The sequence below is a fragment of the Mesoplodon densirostris genome, chromosome 17 (genome assembly GCF_025265405.1).
Source record: "Mesoplodon densirostris isolate mMesDen1 chromosome 17, mMesDen1 primary haplotype, whole genome shotgun sequence".
In the NCBI taxonomy this organism is placed as follows: Eukaryota; Metazoa; Chordata; class Mammalia; order Artiodactyla; family Ziphiidae; genus Mesoplodon; species Mesoplodon densirostris.
Window position 1 is genome coordinate 24544128 of NC_082677.1, and position 20711 is coordinate 24564838.

Below are 20711 nucleotides of genomic sequence, written 5' to 3' on the forward strand. Positions count from 1 at the left end.
GGAAAGAATGTAATTTGCATAAAAAATAAAAACAACAAAAAAGTCTCATGAAAAACTAAATAGAAATTTTACTAACATAACTCTTAATCAGCAGCTCCTTTGTACTCTTATTTTTTTTCCAGCCAGGTCCTATCAGTCTAACTTTGACTTTTCTGTGTGAGCTTTGCTTTTTCATTCTGCAAATAACTGCTTCACTCACTGTGTGTGTATGTTTATATATGTTTGTATATACATATAGGTAACATATACATATCTATTTATATACACACACAGTCTTTTCCTTGAACATATGATTATTCATGGCAAATGGAATGCAAGCTTCTAGAGGGCAGATGCCACCTAGAGAAGCTGGCATAATATATTAATCAGTAGCTATTCAATAAATATTGCTGCCTGCCAAGGATATCAGAAGCTACACAAATACGCTGCATGTAATGATCCTCTACATTTATTTTTTGGCGTATTTAAGTGTTGAAGTCAATTTTTACTTTATGAACTGTAACACTATATATTTTGCTATGTTCCAGATTTGGGACTCAACTAAGATAATTGGTTAATCTACTATTTTATTATTATTATGGCTAAAAATGTTTAGGTATAAGTGGTGTCTACTTTTTTTTTTTTTTTTTCTTTTTGCGGTATGCGGGCCTCTCACTGTTGTGGCCTCTCCCGTTGCGGAGCACAGGCTCCGGATGCGCAGGCCCAGCGGCCATGGCTCACGGGCCCAGCCGCTCCGCGGCATATGGGATCCTCCCAGACCGGGGCACGAACCCATATCCCCTGCATCGGCAGGCGGACTCTTAACCACTGCGCCACCAGGGAGGCCCGGTGTCTACTTTTGATGTGCTAAATCTTTATGACTGCTTTATAAAAATCTATACTTTAGGTTACCCATCATGGGGTCAAAGGTCTCTACTAACGTGGTTGTAGATAAAGATCTCTACTAACGTGTTTGTAGATAAAGGCACAACTGTTCATGAATTTATTAGGAATTTACTGTCTCATAATTCTACGCATTTCAGAACCTGGTCTACAGGAAAGGAATCAATCCAACAAATGTTGAAGGCTTTGTCACTTGCTTATGAATCAATCTTGGAATTTTTAAATGGCAGCGTGGGGTAAGAAAATATAACATTACAAAATCCTACTTCTAACCCTGGGACAGAATATGCTTCTTTGGCCATTTCTATGGTTGAGTCTCCACCCAAAGAATAAAAGGGAATTGCTTGCAGACCATGAATTTATACTTTTCATTCCCTGTCATAAAAGACAAATAGGCTTTGGGCTGCCTTCTAGCAAAAACAAGGCATAATTTTTACTTCATTTACTAAAGAAAATAATAAATTTATTTTTGAGAAGAATACAATTTTAATAATAAGTCGCGGAAAGGAAATTCGAATTTGTCTAGTTGTTCATGTGACCGCTGAAAGCTCAATTTTGAAACACAACCAAATCACAGGATTCTAAGTAGCCACTGCTGTAAGTCTCTCATCTAGTTCCATATATTAGAAAGGCTTTGTTATTGGTATTTTGAATTAATTTTTAGTTGTTAACCTTTTATCAGATATTTTCAGCAACAAATATCACCTTTCAGGTTGATCCAAAAAAATGAGCTGATGGAAATATGATCCATTTGGAAATATTAGCACAGGAACAGCCATACCAATGGATGCAGAGAAAACCTACTAAGTTCATGCTAAGCTTTAGCTATAACAGTCAGACAATGATTTTGACAGAAAAGTATTGCTGACATTCTTGTTTCAAAAGCCTACCAGGAACTCAGACCACAGGACAATGCATATTAGATTACTGCACGTTTGCATAACATAAGCCAAGCTATAAGCACAGAACAGAACAGCACAGGAGAAAGGAGTGTTTTGCAAGAAAAATTTTAAGAGCAGAAGAGTAGCACAAAGGAAATACCTTAAGATCTTGCCTTTCCAGATGCAAGAGTTCAGCCCCTCTGATGTCATGACGGATGAAGATTTCTTTGTACTCTCCCAAATTGAGCAGATCCAGCCAAGCAGCAACTTCCTCTGTTCCCCATTTCTGAACTACCAAAGTTAAGAGCAAAACCCCCTTAATTTCTACATGCTCAATGCATTACAAAGCACAGGTTGGCCAAAGAAGATGCGAAACAGAGTACAGCGGCAGTGCTAGCAAAGGGAAAGGTTCAAGGTATTGTCTCAACAAAACTACAATTCCACTTTTTCCCATGCAAGTTTCAGACTATCAATCAACACAAGGATCTGACTCTACAAAGACATTCACTGCTGCGCACCTGTGCCTTTCTCTTTAGCTCAATTTCCTCCTTAAAGCCATGCAAACTGCACAGTATGTATAAAAAATGTATTTCTCATGATTAGGATCAGTAGTACAAGGTCTAAATAAGCTCTGATGATTTCCTTAAGGACCATATATGAAACTTATTATAGTTTAATTAGCTACAAATGCTAATTAAGATTTAAAATCTGACACAGGGTACAAGTTTACACAGATTTCTGCTTCAGGTCTTGCTGACTTCAAGTACTGCCTTTATTGGTTTTGATGATTGCCATTATTGATAATTATAGCAATAAATGTATTGTTAAATCAATTTAATGTCATCTAAAAACTGTCAACACCGCTTTCTAAGATTAGTTGGGTTGTTATTTTACAGTATGTACAACCACTCTTTTATACATTTTACCCAACATTGATTAGCTTAATAAAAGTCTCTTTGTTTGCCACATTTGGTTTTAAAATGCCCTTCAACAGCTGCTTTACGATTGTCAAAAATAAGGTTATATATCACTTTTCAAAATGAGATGGCTAACTCAGAAGAGTTATAAAATGATTTGATTATGAAAGGCACCTACCATCATATACACAGAACTTGAAGGTCTTTAGCAGTAGTACAGCATTAAATTTAATCTCTAAGGAAAGGTGGAAAGGGAACTTGAAAGAATACCCAAGAGAGAGTTTAATCTTTGCTTGAGAATACAAGTGTCACAGTGGACTGTCATTACTGAGGGGCTGAAATGGCATCGTAAGTCCTTAAAAGAGAAGGAAGAGAATATATAACTTGAGGTGGAAAATATATCTAGCAAGTTAAAGGAGTAAACGAAAGTTTCTACGTTCCATTTATCAAAATGATATAGATTTTGCACATTGAAGAAGGAAAACGGATTACAAGCCTTGAATTATTGTTGAGCAAGACGAAGACCCATCTAACAGACATGCTGACATTCACCCAGCAAAGTAGAAGCAAATCAGCAACCACCTTGTAGACTTGTTAACTGCATGACTACAGACTCCTACTCATATTTGGATTTATTTTAGGTGTGATATGATTTTTTTATTATGGTAAAGTGAACATAAAATGAAATCCACCATTTTAACCATTTTATGGTGTACAATTCAGTGGTATTTAGTACATTCATAACATGGTGCAATAATCACCACTCTCCAGCCTCAGATCACTTTCATCCCCTCAGTGATATCACCTCAATACGTTATTTTTTTCATAATGTTATACTTTCCCTTCCCGTGTGGATCACCTACCAGCCTGTGAACTTGTCTTCTGCTTCTGAACCTTTTCCTTTTTGAATTTGGGCACAATACGAAATACCGTGCTTCTGCTGTTTCTCTTGGTGCAATCCATGGGGGGCTCCTGTTCGAGTCGAACAAGAAGAGAATTTTCTCAGGATATTAAGAGAAGAAAAACCTACTCTGACAGCACAGATAACATAGATGTAAGTTACCCACACAAAATATGGTTGAAGTGATAACTTCTTCCCCAAAAGTTCATGATGTTACGTACTCCTGAAAAGGTACTGATTCCCATAAGATGCCTTTGTTCACATAAAAGCTTTTTCTCATTTGTTCAAGAAAAGTGCATTTGAAAGTAGTCTCCCCTGACCTGTGGTTTCCCTTTCCGCGGTTTCTGTTGCCTGCGATCAACCACGGTCTGAAAATACTACATGGAAAATTCCAGAAATAAACAATTCATAAATTTTAAGTTGAGCACTGTTCTGAGTAGTATGATGAAATCGTGAGCCATCCTGATCCATCCCGTGTGGGATGTGAATTATCCCTTTGTCCAGCGTATTCCCATCTGTTGGTCACTTAGTAGCCATCTGAGTTATCAGATCAACTGTTGTGGTAGCACGGTGCTTGTGTTCCAGTCACACTTATTTTACTTAATAAGGGCCCCGAGGCACAAGAGTAGTGATGCTGGCAATTCAGATATGCCAAAGAGAAGCTGTAAAATTGCTTCCTTTAATGAAAAGCTGAAAGTTCTCGACTTAATAAGGAAAGAGAAAAATTGTATGCTGAGCTTGCTGAGACCTACAGTAAGAACGAATCTTCTGTCTGTGAAATTGTGAAGAAGGAAAAAGAAATTCATGCTAGTTTTGCTGTTGCATCTCAAACTGCAAAGGTTATAGCCACAGTGCATGAGAAGTGCTTAGCTGATATGGAAAAGGCATTACATTTGTACAATAAGATATTTTGAGAGAGAGAGAGACCACATTCACATAACTTTTATTACAGTATATTGTTATAACTGCTCTATTTTATTATTCGTTATTGTTGTTCATCTCTTACTGTGCCTAATTTATAAATTAAACTTTGTCTTAGATATGTATGTATAGGGAAAAACATAGTATATATAGGGTTCAGTACTCCTCTGAGGTTTCAGGTGTCCACTGGGGGTCTTGGAACGTACTTCCTGCAGATAAGGGAGGACGACTAAATTCAAAATGTATTTTCCCCTGAACATCTCTTCTTCAAAGGATATATTCAAATTCTATTGTCACAAAGCATACACATTTATAAAGAAACAGGACAAATTTTACATACCTCATCCTCATTTGGGTGTAAGATATAATAAAGCCAAGGGATCTCTGTTAATTTCTGTAGCTCCACCTCCACGGAATGCAAAGCATTGGATACCCGCTCTTCATGTGGAGATTCCAACTGCTATTTGACCAGCAGATTAAAAACAAAATAAAACAAGCCTCAGTGACCAACCTCAAATAGAATAAATTATTCTACTGACACTGAACATCCTCATCTCTTATCAGACGAGGCTAGATTGTTGTTGGTTTTAATAAAAAAGAATATGGAAAAAAGAACAAAATTTTTTATATTGAGTTCATTTAAGCAAATCTGAATAGATTTATTCCTTACTTCCCAAAGATGATATAAGTAGCTAGTGTGACTTTAATAATTTCACAGAGAAAAGTATTACTTATGGTGATGTTTTTTCTATGTAAATCCAACCCTCCTCCCTTCCTATCCATGCATCCGTCCGCCCATTCTGCCGGCTTGCACTAGGGAGTAATCTCATTATTCTACTTCTTTGTGGCAAAAATCATTCTGATTTACATAGGTCACTGTGCGAACAAATAATAATACTTTAAATTGGTCAAAAATATGTCATATAATAAGAACTGCCTGGCACAAAAATCCTCTGGATAATTAAAATAACAGGTTAAAAAAAGACCCATGGATTTCAGAAAAATTTGCAACAAAAAGTTGTTGTACAAATCAGGGCAAAGCAAAAAGCGAAATGGCTTGTAACCTGGAAGAGGGCTAGCAAACTTTAAAGAGAATTTAACTGGTCACCTATTATCCACCCATTTGAAGCAGTTAATAAAAGTCACTTACAAATTCAGTAAATGAATAAAGGTGAAGCAAACACTGTTAGGTGCAGAATTGAAAGGGAGGTGACGGAATTCTAGTCCTGGCCTTTTTACTAACTATGCAACCAAGGGAAGATGAATTGATTTCAGGGGTCTTAGTTTCCTTCTCAATAAATAGTAGAAAGCGACTACACACTTTCTAAGATCTCTTCCAGCTAATCAATACTTTTATAAACTACTTTAAAATTGTAGAGTACCTACATATAGGTTCACAGAATTTTAAGCTGAAAGTTCAGAGAGAATATTACTGTTATTTATTAGGGACATTATTTTTTCCCCTCTGTTATTCAAGCGATCTAGCATTTCTAGAAGTTAATAAAATTATAGAGATTCTCCACCAGGTCAAATAAAATTTACCACTTTCCTTTAAGTCTAAGAATATATGTCTTACAAAATTGATAAAATGGTTATTGCATATTCATTCTACAAGCAAAATGAAGAATATAACTTAGTTGTTCTCAAACATGACTGACTATTTTGATATCAGTATTGCCAAATATTAAAAAAAAATTCACTGGTATACATTTCAAACCAAACATCCATATTTGACAATGACAGAAGAATTAAAAGTGGAGGGGAATCCTTATATATTAACATAATATAATTGATTAATATTAACCAAGTAACATTTAATGGGTACTTTCAGTGTAGAGAGCTAAAATACAGAATAAGGTATGCTTTTAGTTCTCGTCAATCAGAAATTATCTTAAATGTATTTCAAATAACATGAGAAAAATACATGTCCTTCATCCAATAATTGGGACCAAGGTCACAGCTCACTGGCTTTCCTATAGGACTAATTTTAGAAGAGCAGCAAGAAGAATTCAAGTTAATAATAGAAGTGCCAAGAATAGCCAAGAAGATTTTCCCATTGGTTTTATCAGAAGAGATATTCAATGTTTCTTCCTAAAAATTTCTCTTCATGACCATAGCAGAGGCAGCCACCTCTGGCCCCAAGGAAGTTATACTTGAGTTTCCCTCGGAGGTGGGTAAAACCAATGGACTTCATGCAGCCTTTAAGCTTCTCTTCTCAGAGCAAAGGATGCTCCAGGGGTGATACATTGTACTCTGGACTCCAGTCAAGCAGATATTCCAACCAATCACTTACAGTTGGCTAGGCTATGGAACACACCTCCCATTCTTCCACTGTGCCAGATACTAGGACTTTTATTCTCACTTTTATTTAGATGTATAAATTTTCCCAAGAAAGAGATAAAATTACAGTAAAGAGAAATGTTTTAAGATCATCACCTATCAATTAATCAAAATTGTTACAAGGAAGAAAACAATAGCTAATGTTTCAGGCCTTCTACAGTTACAACAGCATGTGTGAATAACCTACAATGGAACACTAGGTGGCGAAAAGACCCAACGTGCTAGAACATTTCAAGGGTGAGGGAAGAAAGGCTGATTAGTAAAGGACTGGGCAAACCAGACAGAATATCTATGGATTCCTAGCACTTAGGCCTGAGGTCCACGGACTGTGGTCTGATTCAGACTTGGCTGCAACTCGATTTCCAACACCAATCTTGAGTTAACCTACGAATAGGTCTACTTCTTGAAATTTAGTTCTTGAAACACGGAATCGAGAAAGCATCATCTAAGCAAATCTAGAAAATAACAATCATATTTCAAATGTTAATTCTGGGAACAAAACTCATGACTTCCTCTACTTTTCTGCATTAATGGGTTAATGAGTCGCTAGGGAATGTCTACCACTCTCTGTAAAGCTCAAGATTCTCAAAGCTGACTGGGGGGAACATATGTATGCATATGACTGATTCACTTTGGTGTACAACGGAAACTAACACAGTATTGTGAAGCAATAATACTCCAATAAGGATCTATTAAAAAAAAAAAAAAGAACACGATGAGGGGAAATCTCTACTCCTATTAGCCTAAACTGTAACTCCCAGGTGTAGCCATAAATTTTCTTGAAGGCAAAAGCTAGGTAAAAAGGAAGCTCTAGGGATGGAGGCCAGAGGCTGCTTGTGCATTAGAATCTGATGAATGCATGCTCCCTAATGAAGGCAAGACCCATACATTTATCATCATTCTGATGTTATCCATCATTTCTTTTCCTTACCAAAGGAACCCTGCCAACTAGTAAAGACTCTGTTTCATTATATAGGGCCTTCACATTGATGGCTATTTCAGTGGCAGTGTCTCTCGTAAGACTCTAGGAAAAAAAAAACAAAAACATCAAAGACAAGTAGTTCTGTATTAAATTGGGATTCAATCATCAGCGAGTACTTTACATTTCACTCTTCCGATTTAAATTCACATCGCAAATATTTTAAAAAGTCCACCAAAATTCTATTGTAATTGCAAAATTTCACACTCACATTTCTTAGCATGATTACCTCTTCTAATTCTGTGAGCTCGGAGCCAAAAGAATGCACTGACTATAGTGAATACACTCAGGACCACATCTCCTACACACAAACATGTATATGCTGGCGACAACAGACACATATTCCCGCAAGAATTAAGTCAAAGAAAATTATGTCTTAAAAGGGACATTATCTGAGCATAATTAATTCTATCCATTGAGTTTCACTCTCCATAGTTCCAACTAGATTGATTTTTAGACTTTAATAATCTTGAGGACTAACACTTATTTGTATAATAACTTAGGTAAATCAACTGAATAATTAATTGAAAGGGTAAAAATAATGTTACCAGTTTTCTCTATGCCATACATCACATTTCATCACATTTATATTCTATCCACTCTATTATTAACTTCTACATTAGAAAATTAACTAAATTTACTGATTTAGTAAAACAAAATGGAGAATAATTTCAGTGGACCACTTCAAAAATGAACGAACAGCTCTAGTTAAATGCATGATATCTAGGCTTGCCCTATATGAAGGTGCAGGGGAGAAGGTAAAAAAGAGGAATGGTAGTACTTAAAAAGAGAAGGAGCACAAGGAAGATGGGAAGGTGACAAGTGATTGAAAGTGAAATAGAAAAAAAGGAAGCAAATTAAAGAGCAGGAATGGAAACACAGCAGAAAAGGAAAATAAAGAAAAACCTGGCCACAAATGAATGATAAGCTTCTGGCTGAGACGCATATAGACTAGTATTATGTTCTTTCAAAGGATGTGGCACATTTTGTAGTATCAAGCTATATGTGTAACACCAAAAAATCTGCGGAATGGGCATTTACCATTGGCTCCTCACCTCTGGGAAGCGTGGGTTGGCTTTGTTCAGTGCGTGGGAGCATGCATTCACTGCGTGCGCCAGCTCTTGCTCCAAAAGACAGTGGATGGTGGCTGCATCACAAATCCTGAAAGCAAAAAATGAGGCAAATGGGTTTCGCTGGTGGCGCAGTGGTTGAGAGTCCGCCTGCCGATGCAGGGGACGCGGGTTCGTGTCCCGGTCCGGGAGGATCCCACATGCCGCGGAGCGGCTGGGCCCGTGAGCCATGGCCGCTGAGCCTGCGTGTCTGGAGCCTGTGCTCCGCAACGGGAGAGGCCACAACAGTGAGAGGCCCGCGTACCGCCAAAAAAAGAAAAAACGAGGCAAATGAACAGACAACTTCTCTGAGCACTGCTGAGCTTTCTGAAGTAGTAGAATAAAACAAGTTTTAAAAAAAAGGTCATGGGGCTTCCCTGGGGGCGCAGTGGTTGAGAGTCCGCCTGCCGATGCAGGGGACATGGGTTCGTGCCCCGGTCCGGGAAGATCCCACATGCCGCGGAGCGGCTGGGCCCGTGAGCCATGGCCGCTGAGCCTGCGCATCCGGAGCCTGTGCTCTGCAACGGGAGGGGCCACGGCAGTAAGAGGCCTGCGTACCGCAAAAAAAAAAAAAAAAAAAAAAAAAAAAGGTCATGAAAGGAAATTTATTTAGTAAGTGCTCGATTATGCATGGCATGGGGTAGATTTACAAAATTCAAACCCTATTGCAACAAAAAATACTAACCCCAAATCTTTTATATAAAAAAAGTTAGACCTAGAATCAGAGATAAGCATATTGAGGTGTTATTTGGAAGAACAGGGCATAGTAACATTTCATTTTGCTGTATCACTGGAAAGTTGAGAGGGGTCCCAAATGTAGAGCATAGACACATCTTTTATTCACTGAAACTTCAACCAGGCACAAATACAACAGATTAGGGGAAAAACATTGCCACATGTATCTTCTGTATGCTAAGTGCTTTATATTCATTATCTAATTTAATATTCACAACTTAAAAGGTAGCTGTGGTTACCTTTCTCCACATTATAGATGAAGACATTGAAGCTCAGAAAGATTTAGTATGAGATACTAAATCACATACAGTGATAGAGCCAGGATTTGAATCTACGTCTATCCAACGCCAAAGCCTGTAGTGCCACTGTCCTTTGGAATATAAACCTTCAAGAACAGTCCTAGAATGACATGATTCTGGAGGCAATGAGGCCAAGAAGAAAAAGGAGGAGAGGGACTTCCAGGTGGTCCAATGGTAAAGAATCCGCCTCCCGATGCAGGGGACGCAGTTTCGATCCCTGGTTGGGGAACTAAGATCCCACATGCCACGGGGCAACTAAGCCCACATGCCACAACTACTGAGCTCGGGAGCCTCAACGAGAGAGCCCATGTGCTGCAAACTACAGAGCCCACGTGCCACAACTAGAGAGAGAAAAAAAATACCCCGCATGCCACAGCTAGAGAGAAGCCTAAGCGCCCCAATGAAGAGCCCGTGCACTGCAACTAAGACCTGACGCAGCCAAAAAAATAAAAAGGAGAAGAAGTTCTAGTGATTGCTAGAAAATGAGGTAAGCTTTGCAGGTGACAAGAAGGTAAGACTATCCTAATCCTTTTGCTTCTAACGTCTTCAAGGAAAATGATCTTCAGTCTGGAAAGGGAAGAACAAAAGAAGAGAGAGAAGCCCCACGTGGCTGAATCAAGAGTTTAATTCTTGGGCTTCCCTGGTGGCGCAGTGGTTGAGAGTCCGCCTGCCGATGCAGGGAACACGGGTTCGTACCCCGGTCCGGGAAGATCCCACATGCCGCGGAGCGGCTGGGCCCGTGAGCCATGGCTGCTAAGCCTGCGCGTCCGGAGCCTGTGCTCCGCAACGGGAGAGGCCACAACAGTGAGAGGCCCAAGAGTTTAATTCTTAAGGATCATACGTTGATATCCAAGGCACAAAGGAACTTGCAAATGTCACCTAAGCATCCTTACCAATGACCTTGAGAAATCACGAAGAAGAGGTTATTAATAAGAAGAACAGAGATAGATAAGTGTTATTCTAATTTTCAAGGAAAAAGAAAGTTGTAAATCAACTTCAGATTAACATTTTCAACTGCTCACTGAATCTCCTCCTAGGTATTTCTAATGTAACTGAAATTCTGTAAGTCCAATATGGAACCCATCATTTTCCCTCTCAAAATCTGTTCCTCTTCCTGAATACTATGGCTTCGTCAAAGGCACCTTAGTCTAACCAGCCATTCACTAGAAACCTTAGATCATCCTGAACATGCCTGGGTACCAACTTTAGACCCTAACCTGTCTTAAATCCTTCTCCTTCCCATCTCTACTGCCTCAGTCCATTGTTTCCTAACAGGACCGTTCTGACAGTGTTCACCCTTGCCCCAGCTTTGCTGTTCTGTGGACACTGCTTCACATTGCTTCCAGAAACATCCTGATAAAGATCTGCCCCCACCACACTGCCTCTCACCTCTCTGTCCACATTTCCCACACTCTCAAATATACCACGTTAACATTTCACTCACTCCAAACACCCTGAGATTTCCTAAAAGTACCATGCACTCACACTCCTCTGGGTTTTATTACCCAGGCTGGCTCCCATTCTTAGATGACTCCTTCTCTTATTCTTCTTTCAAGACTAGGCTGAGAAGTCACTGCCTCCAGCCAGGCCTCCCTCACTGCCTCTGGCCTCCTCTGTGCATCCACAGTGCCCACTGTGTGACCTGTGACAGATCTTTGGCCACACGTCTCCCTCCTACTACTCTGCCAGCAAATTATGAAGAGGGACTGCAGTCATCGTGGCGTCCCAGCACCTAATATGAGGGTTGGCACGCAGAAGAGGCTCAAAATTATTTGTTGACTATTGAATGAATACATTGTGAAAATTAATGAGTGAGCCTGATTTTCATCATTTGCAAAATTTATAAAGAGAGATGTGCAATCAAACTAGGTAGACCAAAAGCAAATCTGGTCAACCTTCACTTTTTTTTTCTTTCTTAAATTTATTTATCTATTTATTTATTTATTTATTTATGGCTGCATTGGGTCTTCATTGCTGTGTGTGGACTTTCTCTAGTTGTGGCGAGCAGGGGCTACTCTTCATTGCGGTGCGTGGGCTTCTCATTGTGGTGGCTTCTCTTGTTGCAGAGCATGGGCTCTAGGCGTGACGGCTTCAGTAGGTGTGGCACGTGGGCTCAGTAGTTGTGGCACGCGGGCTCAGTAGTTGTGGCTCATGGACTTAGTTGCTCCGTGGCATGTGGGATCTTCCTGGACCAGAGCTCGAACCTGTGTCCCCTGCATCGGCAGGCGGGTTCTTAACCACTGCACCACCAGGGAAGCCCCTTTCCTTCTTTTCTATTTCAACATTTTGATCAGTGACCAGGTGAAGGTGTGGGAAAAATATAAGGGTGAGCATGCTCAGAACACTGAATACACCAGACATGCTGTGCTCATAAGCACTTCACATGGTGGGTCTCACTTAACCTTCACAGCGACCCGGTCAGGCAGCTTGTATCCCCATTTGGTTGATAAGATTTAGGTGAGGAGGAGATAAGAAACTTGCCCACCATCCCTCCTCCCCCCTGAAGTCTGCCCCTGATCATAGTGATTTTTATCCATTTTGCATTCACAGAATTTATGATTTTTATCTCCTCTTTCTGTCTCCTAAAATTAATTTCTGTGGTCTCACAAACTCTGTGATACGTCTGCCGGAAACTGATTCTTGGACTCTTCCCACGTCCACCCCCTGACTTTTTTTGGATTTTTTTGCATGGTTAATGTTTGCATTTCCTTCTACCTCCCATAAACACTTAATAATCATGAGGCACCATATAAGTGAGTAGTATAGTGTAAAGATTATGTGTAAACTGGGGAAATAATAATGGAAGGGTTATATATAATATATATAAATAACAACATGGTTCATTAGGCAAGTTCTCCATCGTGTTTCAGGAAGTCAGAGATCTGGCCTGTGGAGAACACAGGTCTGTGCACGTGTGTGTTGGAGCGGAGCTGATGAAAAAAAACAGTGAATACTAAGGCATAACTGAGGCAGCAAATGAAGAAGGAGGGTAAAGGCATCCCTTCTAGATACCCCACACAACTGCAATGATGTATTAAAACTACAAAAACCAGGCTTTCCTGGTGGTGCAGTGGTGAAGAATCCACCTGCCAATGCAGGGGACACAGGTTTGAGCCCTGGTCCGGGAAGATCCCACATGCCTCAGAGCAACTAAGCCCGTGTGCCACAACTACTGAAGCCCGTGCACCTAGAGCCTGTGCTCCGCAACAGGAGAGGCCACCACAATGAGAAGCCTGCGCACTGCAACGAAGAGTAGCCCCTGCTCACCCTAACTAGAGGAAGCCCATGCGCGGCAACGAAGACCTAACGTAGCCAAAAATAAATAAACAAAATAAATAAATTTATTAAAAAAAAAATACAAAAACCAAAATTGGCCAAGACCAGCATTCTCACAGGCCCCAAGGTTCACAGGACTTCGGTACCTGGTGATGAGTTCCTCTGCGGCCTGTGAGCACAGCTGCATCTGAGACACCTCTTCTGTCGCCAGGTCAACTGCATGCTGGATGTACAAATGCGTTCGAAGGACTGGTTTACCAGAATCACACTTCTGCTTATCTTCCCAAGATTTCAGAGTGCTTTCAAAGGCCTATTTAAAATCAATATTGCAATGAATTGTTAGTTTAGAGCTCCAAGGCCCAAATAAATGTGTATTCAGATAGTACATCAATGACTTTGAAATTACTATTGTTTTCCCTAATCTAACACCTCATTAAATACATTGTAAGTACAAAAAAGATATTTTAAAGCTTTCTAGTGGATTGCAACTAACAAAAAGTAATGTAACTGATGACGATGATTATATGACTGAAAAGTTTAAAAAAAGACAGCTTCAATTTATGCTTCAATATTTACTGTTATATGCGTAACAGACAGGATGGATATTGCAGCCTTATTTGTTATGGGTGTGACCTTAATTAAGAATACATATTCTGGGGACTTCCCTGGTGGTGCAGTGGTTAAGAATCCACCTGCCAATGCACGGGACAGGGGTTTGATCCCTGGTCCAGGAAGATCCCACATGCCGTGGAGCAACTAAGCCCACGTGCTGCAACTACTGAGTCCACCTGCTGCAACTACTGAAGCCTGTGTGCCTAGAGCGCCTAGAGCCCGTGCTCTGCAACAAGAGAAGCCACCACAATGAGAAGCCTGAACACCACGACAAAGAGTAGTCCCCACTCTCTGCAACTAGGGAAAGCTCGCGCACAGCAACAAAGACACAACGCAGCCAAAAATAAAATATAATTAAAAAAAATACAGATTTTGGAAAAGGCAAAACTATAAAGACAGTAAAAAGATGGGGTTGCCAGGGTTGGGATAAGAGAGGATGGGTAGGTGGAGGACAAGTGATTGTACATTTGTCAAAACCTATAGAATGTAGAACACAAAGAGTAATGTAAACTACTATTTTAGTTAATAATAATGTATCAATAGTGGCTCATCAGCTGTAACAAATGTACCACACTAAAGCAAGATGTTAAGGGGAACATACTAGGGGACTATAATAGGGGAATAGGGAGGTGAGGAGGTATTTGGGAATGGAATCCGAATTCTCTGTAGTTTCGGCTCAATTTTTCTCTAAACCTAAAAAAATAAGCTAATTATTTTAAGAACTAAATAAATATTTGTTCATATTTAAAGCACCATCTAAATGTCAGACTTAAAAGACAATTTAAATATCTTCCCTTGGTTTCTATTTTTCATAACAATTTAAGATTTTTTTAAAAGGAAAATTTAGAAGAATGGTTTTTTGTTACATACCCTGTCCCTTGTGAGCATCTGAGCTCTGTTTTTGTGCACAATTTTGATAATCCCTGGAGGCTGAACCCATGCTTCGCCATCCACCTGCACTGGGACTCCCTCATCACCAAATATAGTGATTTTTACTGTACGGCACTGAAATAAAACAAGTTATTTTAGAGTACAAATCATCCTGAGAAGCTGACACTCAGTCTTGTATTCACACTTGACTTTTAATCCCTTCTGTGGAATGTAATGTTATGCTTTTCCACTTAGGATAACACGGTAACAACTGACATGACACGAAAGTCCATTATTTTACAGATGAATATACAGTGTAGGAGTCATTTGGAATAGCTTTCTCAGTGGCCCAAATAGTGAAGTCAGGTTTGAGTAGAGAAACCAACCTGGGCTATTCGATGGTGTTGCAGTTTAATGACCCTTGAAACTGCCATTTGCACGCTATCAAATATTGCAACGACTTCCAGGATCTTATCATCAAATGATGGTGCAGCAAATATCTGAAAGAAAAACCGACATTACACTTCCATTGATAAAGTTAAGGTTTAGGTGAACTGGCACTTCTGCAACAGGCATATTTTTAAAAACTTATAAAAACCATTAGCAGAAAGGTAAGTAAATATTATTATGAAATGATAATCCAAGGACAAAAAAAATCACTGAACATAGCTTAAACAAACACAATAAAAATGTTTTAAAACCCACACAGATAAAATACTCCATGCCCCTCTTATAAAGCACTCGTAGGACCAATGAACTAATATATTTCCAAATAATTCATCTCGATATAAGATGTATTAAATACCTGTTCATACTAACTCAGATATCTTGATACAATGATGCATGCAATTTTAGGAAACTTTAAAATTTCAAAAGGTGATGCAGATTTCATAAAGTTAAAGCTAATGAACATGCAAATTATGATCCAGTTCACTTGATATGTTCTAAGGGAAATCTTTCAAGGTGTTACGAGCAATGTGCGTATGTGCTTTATATCTACAACAACTTTTCAGTGCATTTGAGAACATGAAAAGAACTCTCAAAGGATGAAAACACCTGGGCTTACTTTGCTTTGATGTTAAATGCATTTTCACAAAATCAACTTAACCTAAAAATTTTCAATTTCAGCTGTATTACTTTGTTCCTTTTACGTCTTCTTTAACTATAACATAAATAATTATGTCTCCGAAAAAATACTCAGTATAAAGTAGTATCATAATTAAAATTTTTACTGAAAATATCAGGACACAAATTTGGGAACTTTTCATTATCAGACTGCCTGGTTTTAAACCCTGTCTCTTCTACTTATGAACCGTGTGAACTTTGTGTCAGTTTCTTCACTGATAAAATTTAGATAAAAATTGAGGGTATTAAGTTATGAATGTGAAGCTCTCAGAATCCTGTCTGCCTATCTTTATTTATCTTAATCTCACTGATTTCTTCTCCTTAAAATATTTAAGAGTGATGATGGGCTAACAAATAACTGGTTGCTAATTTAAATTTTTATACTCCAATAGGATTGGAATATATTTACATTATGAAAATTAAAAATACTTTCCAATTTATTTTATACTTTAATCCCTGCCTGCACATTTAACATTTAATAGCCCTGAGAAATCTGTTCAGTGGGAACCACTACATCACGAGCTTCAAATCAAAGGGCTTATCATTCAGTGTATGTGACTCTTCAAAGATCGTGGTAAACTTCTCATTTTTATTGTTATATATACTTTCATAATCGTGCCTTCTCTCATTATCTTTAGGACAAATGCATTTCTTTTTTTTCTTTCTTTTTTTTTTTTTTTTCGGTGCGCAGGCTTCTCATCGTGGTGTCCTCTCTTGTTGCGAAGCACGGGCTCCAGGCGTGCAGGCTTCAGTAGTCACAGCATGCAGGCTCAGTAGTTGTAGCACGCAGGCCCTAGAGCACGCGGGCCTCAGTAGTTGTGGTGCACGGGCTTAGCTGCTCTAAGGCATGTGGGACTGTCCCATACCAGGGCTCGAACCCATGTCCCCTGCATTAGCAGGCGGATTCTTAACCACTGCGTCACCAGGGAAGTCCCTAGAACAAATGCATTTCTTAGGTTGTGTTTTTTTCCTTTTCAATACAGGAAAGTATAACAACAAAAACAGCCCTAAACCTCAATGGCCAAATGGGCCCTTTGACATTTTAAAAAATTAAAGTAATAATAATAATATAAATCTGGAAAATTAAAGGTATAGAAAGGTATTTTGGTAGGCAGAATAATATTCTCCTCCCTGCCGTCCAAAATGTCCATGTCCTAATCCCTGGAACCTGTGAATGTTACCTTACATGGCAAAAGAGACTTTGCAGATGTGATTAAATTAGGGACCTTGAGATGGGGATATTATGCTGGATGATCTGGGTAGGCCCAGTGTAACCACAAAGATCCTTAGACGTGGAAGAGGGAGGCAGAAGAAGAGATCAGAGTAAAGCAACGTGACAAGGACTCAACCACCTTTGTTGCCTTTGAAGATGGAGGAAGGGACCATGAGCCGAGGAATGTGGGCAGCTTCTAGAGGGAGCAAGGAAATACTTACATCATCTTCTTTAGTTCCACCCCAAAAGTTAGTGCCTCCGGCGTAGCTGGGAATGTTCAACACTGCTATCCCTTGCAGACTGGGGAGAGGAATATACTGCCCATCACACTGTAAGGTCAAAAGCTTAGAGGTCAGATAAAAAGAGCAAAACCACAAGTTTGGAAGATACTAGAATACCAATGACAAAGGACAATGGAGGAAAGTGTGTGCATAATGTTTGCTTTCCTGTAAATATATTCCTACACGTTACCTTTATCTTATTGTTTTAATTTAAAAATTTTAAAAGGGTAAATAATTATAGCCGAAGCTGTTACAGAAAACCAAATTGAAAAAATGTTTTACAAAACAACCGAAGTGTCCACTGACAGATGAATAGATTAAAAACGTGTGATATTATAAACTTGTGATATATATATATATAAATGGACTATTATTCAACCATGAAAAACAAGGAAATCTTGCCATTTGCAACAACATGGATTGGCTTGAGGGCATTATGCTAAGTGAAATAAGTTAGATAGAAAAAGACAAATACTGTATGACCTCACTTATATGTGGAATCTAAAAACAAAGCAAACAAACAAGTAAAATTAAGCTCATAGATACAGAAAACAGCTTGATGGTTGCCAGGGGCAAGGAGGTAAGGGGTGGGCAAAATGGGTGAAGGGAATCAAAAGGTACAAACTTCTAGGTATAAGATAATAGGTCATTGAAATGTAAAGTACAGCATGGCGACCATAGTTGATAATACTCTATTGAATATGTGAAGGTTGCTAAGAAAATGGATCTTAAAAGTTCTCATCACTAGAAAAAGAATTCTGTAACTGTGTATGGTGATATTTATTAACTAGACTTATTGTGGTGATCATTTTGTAACATATATAAAATATTGAATCATTATCTTGTACAGCTGAAACTAATATAATGTTGTATGTCAATTATACATCAAAAAAAGAAAAAGAAAACAAATGTTTTACCTCTTCTTTCCTCCAAAATCAGGCAGTACTTTTCATGAGTCTCTCCCAAGTGACTTAAGATATTCTTAATTGCATCATAGTCATCTTTGTTCTTACTTGAAACATTGAAAGCAGGCTCTTTGAGGGTAAACTCTGGCTCCTAACCATCTCACCTAGCACCTCTCACACTCTCTGGTAGTTTGCTTGTGCTCTGTAACTAACTGGTGACTGGCTAAACTCAAGACTGCGCTTTTTAAGGAAAAAACATGTATGTCAGAAAGCACTTTACACTCCATGCCTTCTAATTAATCACGTAAATGTAAATGAATTACCACTTAAATTAAAAGAAACATACAATATCATATAGCTGGCAAAGTAATTACATATGATATATGAGTAAATTCGTACCGAATAGAAGGTTTAAGCCTTCGTTTTTAAGAGAGGAGTTTGCAGATGTCATACTTAAAACAGATGCTATATTTTCATTAAGTAATTCCCAAATTAAAAAATAATTAACATAATTTTAGAAAAATTGCATTTTAATGCCCAATGAAAATTATCTTCAACCTTTAGAACAAATGAGAATCCGGTCTGAACTCACTTTTCAAATATTTTAAATAACTGAGAATACTTCCTAACACTAACCCTTACAGGTGTTTTTACAACCTTTCTTTTCTTTTACATGAAAACACATTCAAAGGTCCACACTGTATCTAGGCACCTAGGGCCATTCCTGGCACATAATTGGTGATCAATGTGTGTTTGTTAAATGAAAGTATTTAGTTGAATAATAAACTTTTTTCTGAACCCAGAAATTGAACAAATATCTTTGTGTGCTTTACAAAAAGTCATATGGCTAACAAAGGGAATGGAAAAAATGCTATCTCTGTAAATATAAAAGGCATATTTAAAAAAAATTTCAGAGCAGTCCTTAAAGATTTTATAATGGATACACTATTTGCAAGCATAATATGGAAAAAGATGAAAACTGTCAGAAGTTCCATATACTTTGCTGAGTTTAATATATATGCATTAGGCAAAACACCCAGGGTTAAGAGCTTAATATCCATTTCATAGAGTCTCATAGGGAAAATATGAGCAGTACAGATTCAATAAATTAAGGTCACCTGACTCAACTGTTCCTCTCATATTTGGGAGTAACTTCAGTAGTGTTACATTCTTTTATAATCTTCTCTATCTCCCCACATTTCCACTTGTGGTTCATAATGTGGCAAAATGCTTTAAAACTGCAGCTACACTTTTTTTTTTTTCTGATTAGTGTCTGCTTTTTCTGCTCCATTCACTAGGCAATGTGGTGTAGTGGGAAGGTAGTGGGCCTGTTTTGAATTCTGTCACTTATTTGGGCAGGTGCCTTAAACTTTCAGAGCCTCATTTTGCCATACCTAGTCCATATAAGGGAGAGGAAAGCATCTAAAACACATAGTAAGGAGTCAGCAAATGTCTTTCTTCAGTCATAATTACAAATTAATGTTTTATGGGGAAAAAACATTGGAGTTGAAACTTCGGCTTCTCCAGTTATAAACTGTTTGGTTTTAGTTAGGCAAGTGACTTCATGCTTCTGAAATAACTAATAATACTGCCTCATAAAGAATGAAAATAACTACCTCATAAAGTTTAAGAATTAAAGGTGATTTGTATTGATAGGAAGCATTTAGGAAACTTAATTATTATAACATGACTTAAAATATAGCTATAATAATTATTATTGAATGAACTAAACAAAGATAGAAAGTACTATTATATAACAAGCCAAATTTAACAAATTATGGAGATATCTGTTATGAGATTATGGAAATAGGTGAAATTACAAAAAACATGAAGTAAAAAACATGAATTAACTATTTGTTATCATGTATTTCATTACAGATTACAGGTGAACATTGTTTTTTCTTTCATGTATCTTAGTATTTAAAGGACTCAAAACAGTATTTGATCATTATTTCACTTAAAAAACAGAACAAGCTGCGAGATACATGTAAATTAGGTATATTTGGACAAAAAAGTCATCCTTAAGAAAAAAATTTGCATCTTAACGACAGTTTTCATTCATAGGTCAAAGGTGTTTCTACTCTAAAACTAGGAAAATTTGATGTTACAATGTTATTCTGCATTTCTGGCATTCCCATGATTGTAGAGAGGATTATAAACCTTACTCAAATGTTCTAAAACTCCAGTATGTATCAGATTCACAGTTTATGTGGCTTGAAAACAGGGTTTATATTTGCATAATTCTTTTCAGTTTAAACTGTGATTTCTTGAACATTAGCTCGATGAATTATGATTCTGCACAAAAGCATTATTTTATCCATTTTGCAGATGGAGAAACCAAGGTTAAAGTCTTTCTTCTGCACAAAGTCAAGACACGACTTTTTCCATATGACACAACAGGGAAAGGAAAACTTCTGAGCAAAAAGTTAAGAGTTTTTTTGCTAACAACTGGCACCTGGTGAAAG

The 20711-nt window shown here is 38.1% G+C and overlaps 1 protein-coding gene across 7 annotated transcripts in view; it reads right to left on the minus strand.

Annotated features, from left to right (window-relative positions):
* The window catches only part of DGKH (diacylglycerol kinase eta), a 185620-nt gene that overhangs the window by 16478 nt on the left and 148431 nt on the right, over positions 1-20711 (minus strand). For 6 of the 7 annotated variants that reach the window (XM_060080209.1, XM_060080208.1, XM_060080210.1 and 3 more), the window contains 8 exons: positions 17282-17389; positions 15109-15222; positions 14723-14857; positions 13387-13550; positions 8877-8982; positions 7774-7866; positions 4843-4962; positions 3544-3652 (listed from right to left, as the gene is read on the minus strand). In XM_060080209.1, coding sequence (XP_059936192.1) covers positions 3544-3652; positions 4843-4962; positions 7774-7866; positions 8877-8982; positions 13387-13550; positions 14723-14857; positions 15109-15222; positions 17282-17389 — 949 coding nt within the window. Of the gene's footprint in view, positions 1-1923; positions 2055-3543; positions 3653-4842; positions 4963-7773; positions 7867-8876; positions 8983-13386; positions 13551-14722; positions 14858-15108; positions 15223-17281; positions 17390-20711 lie in introns of all 7 variants that reach the window. The other variant, XM_060080213.1, reaches the window with a different exon arrangement.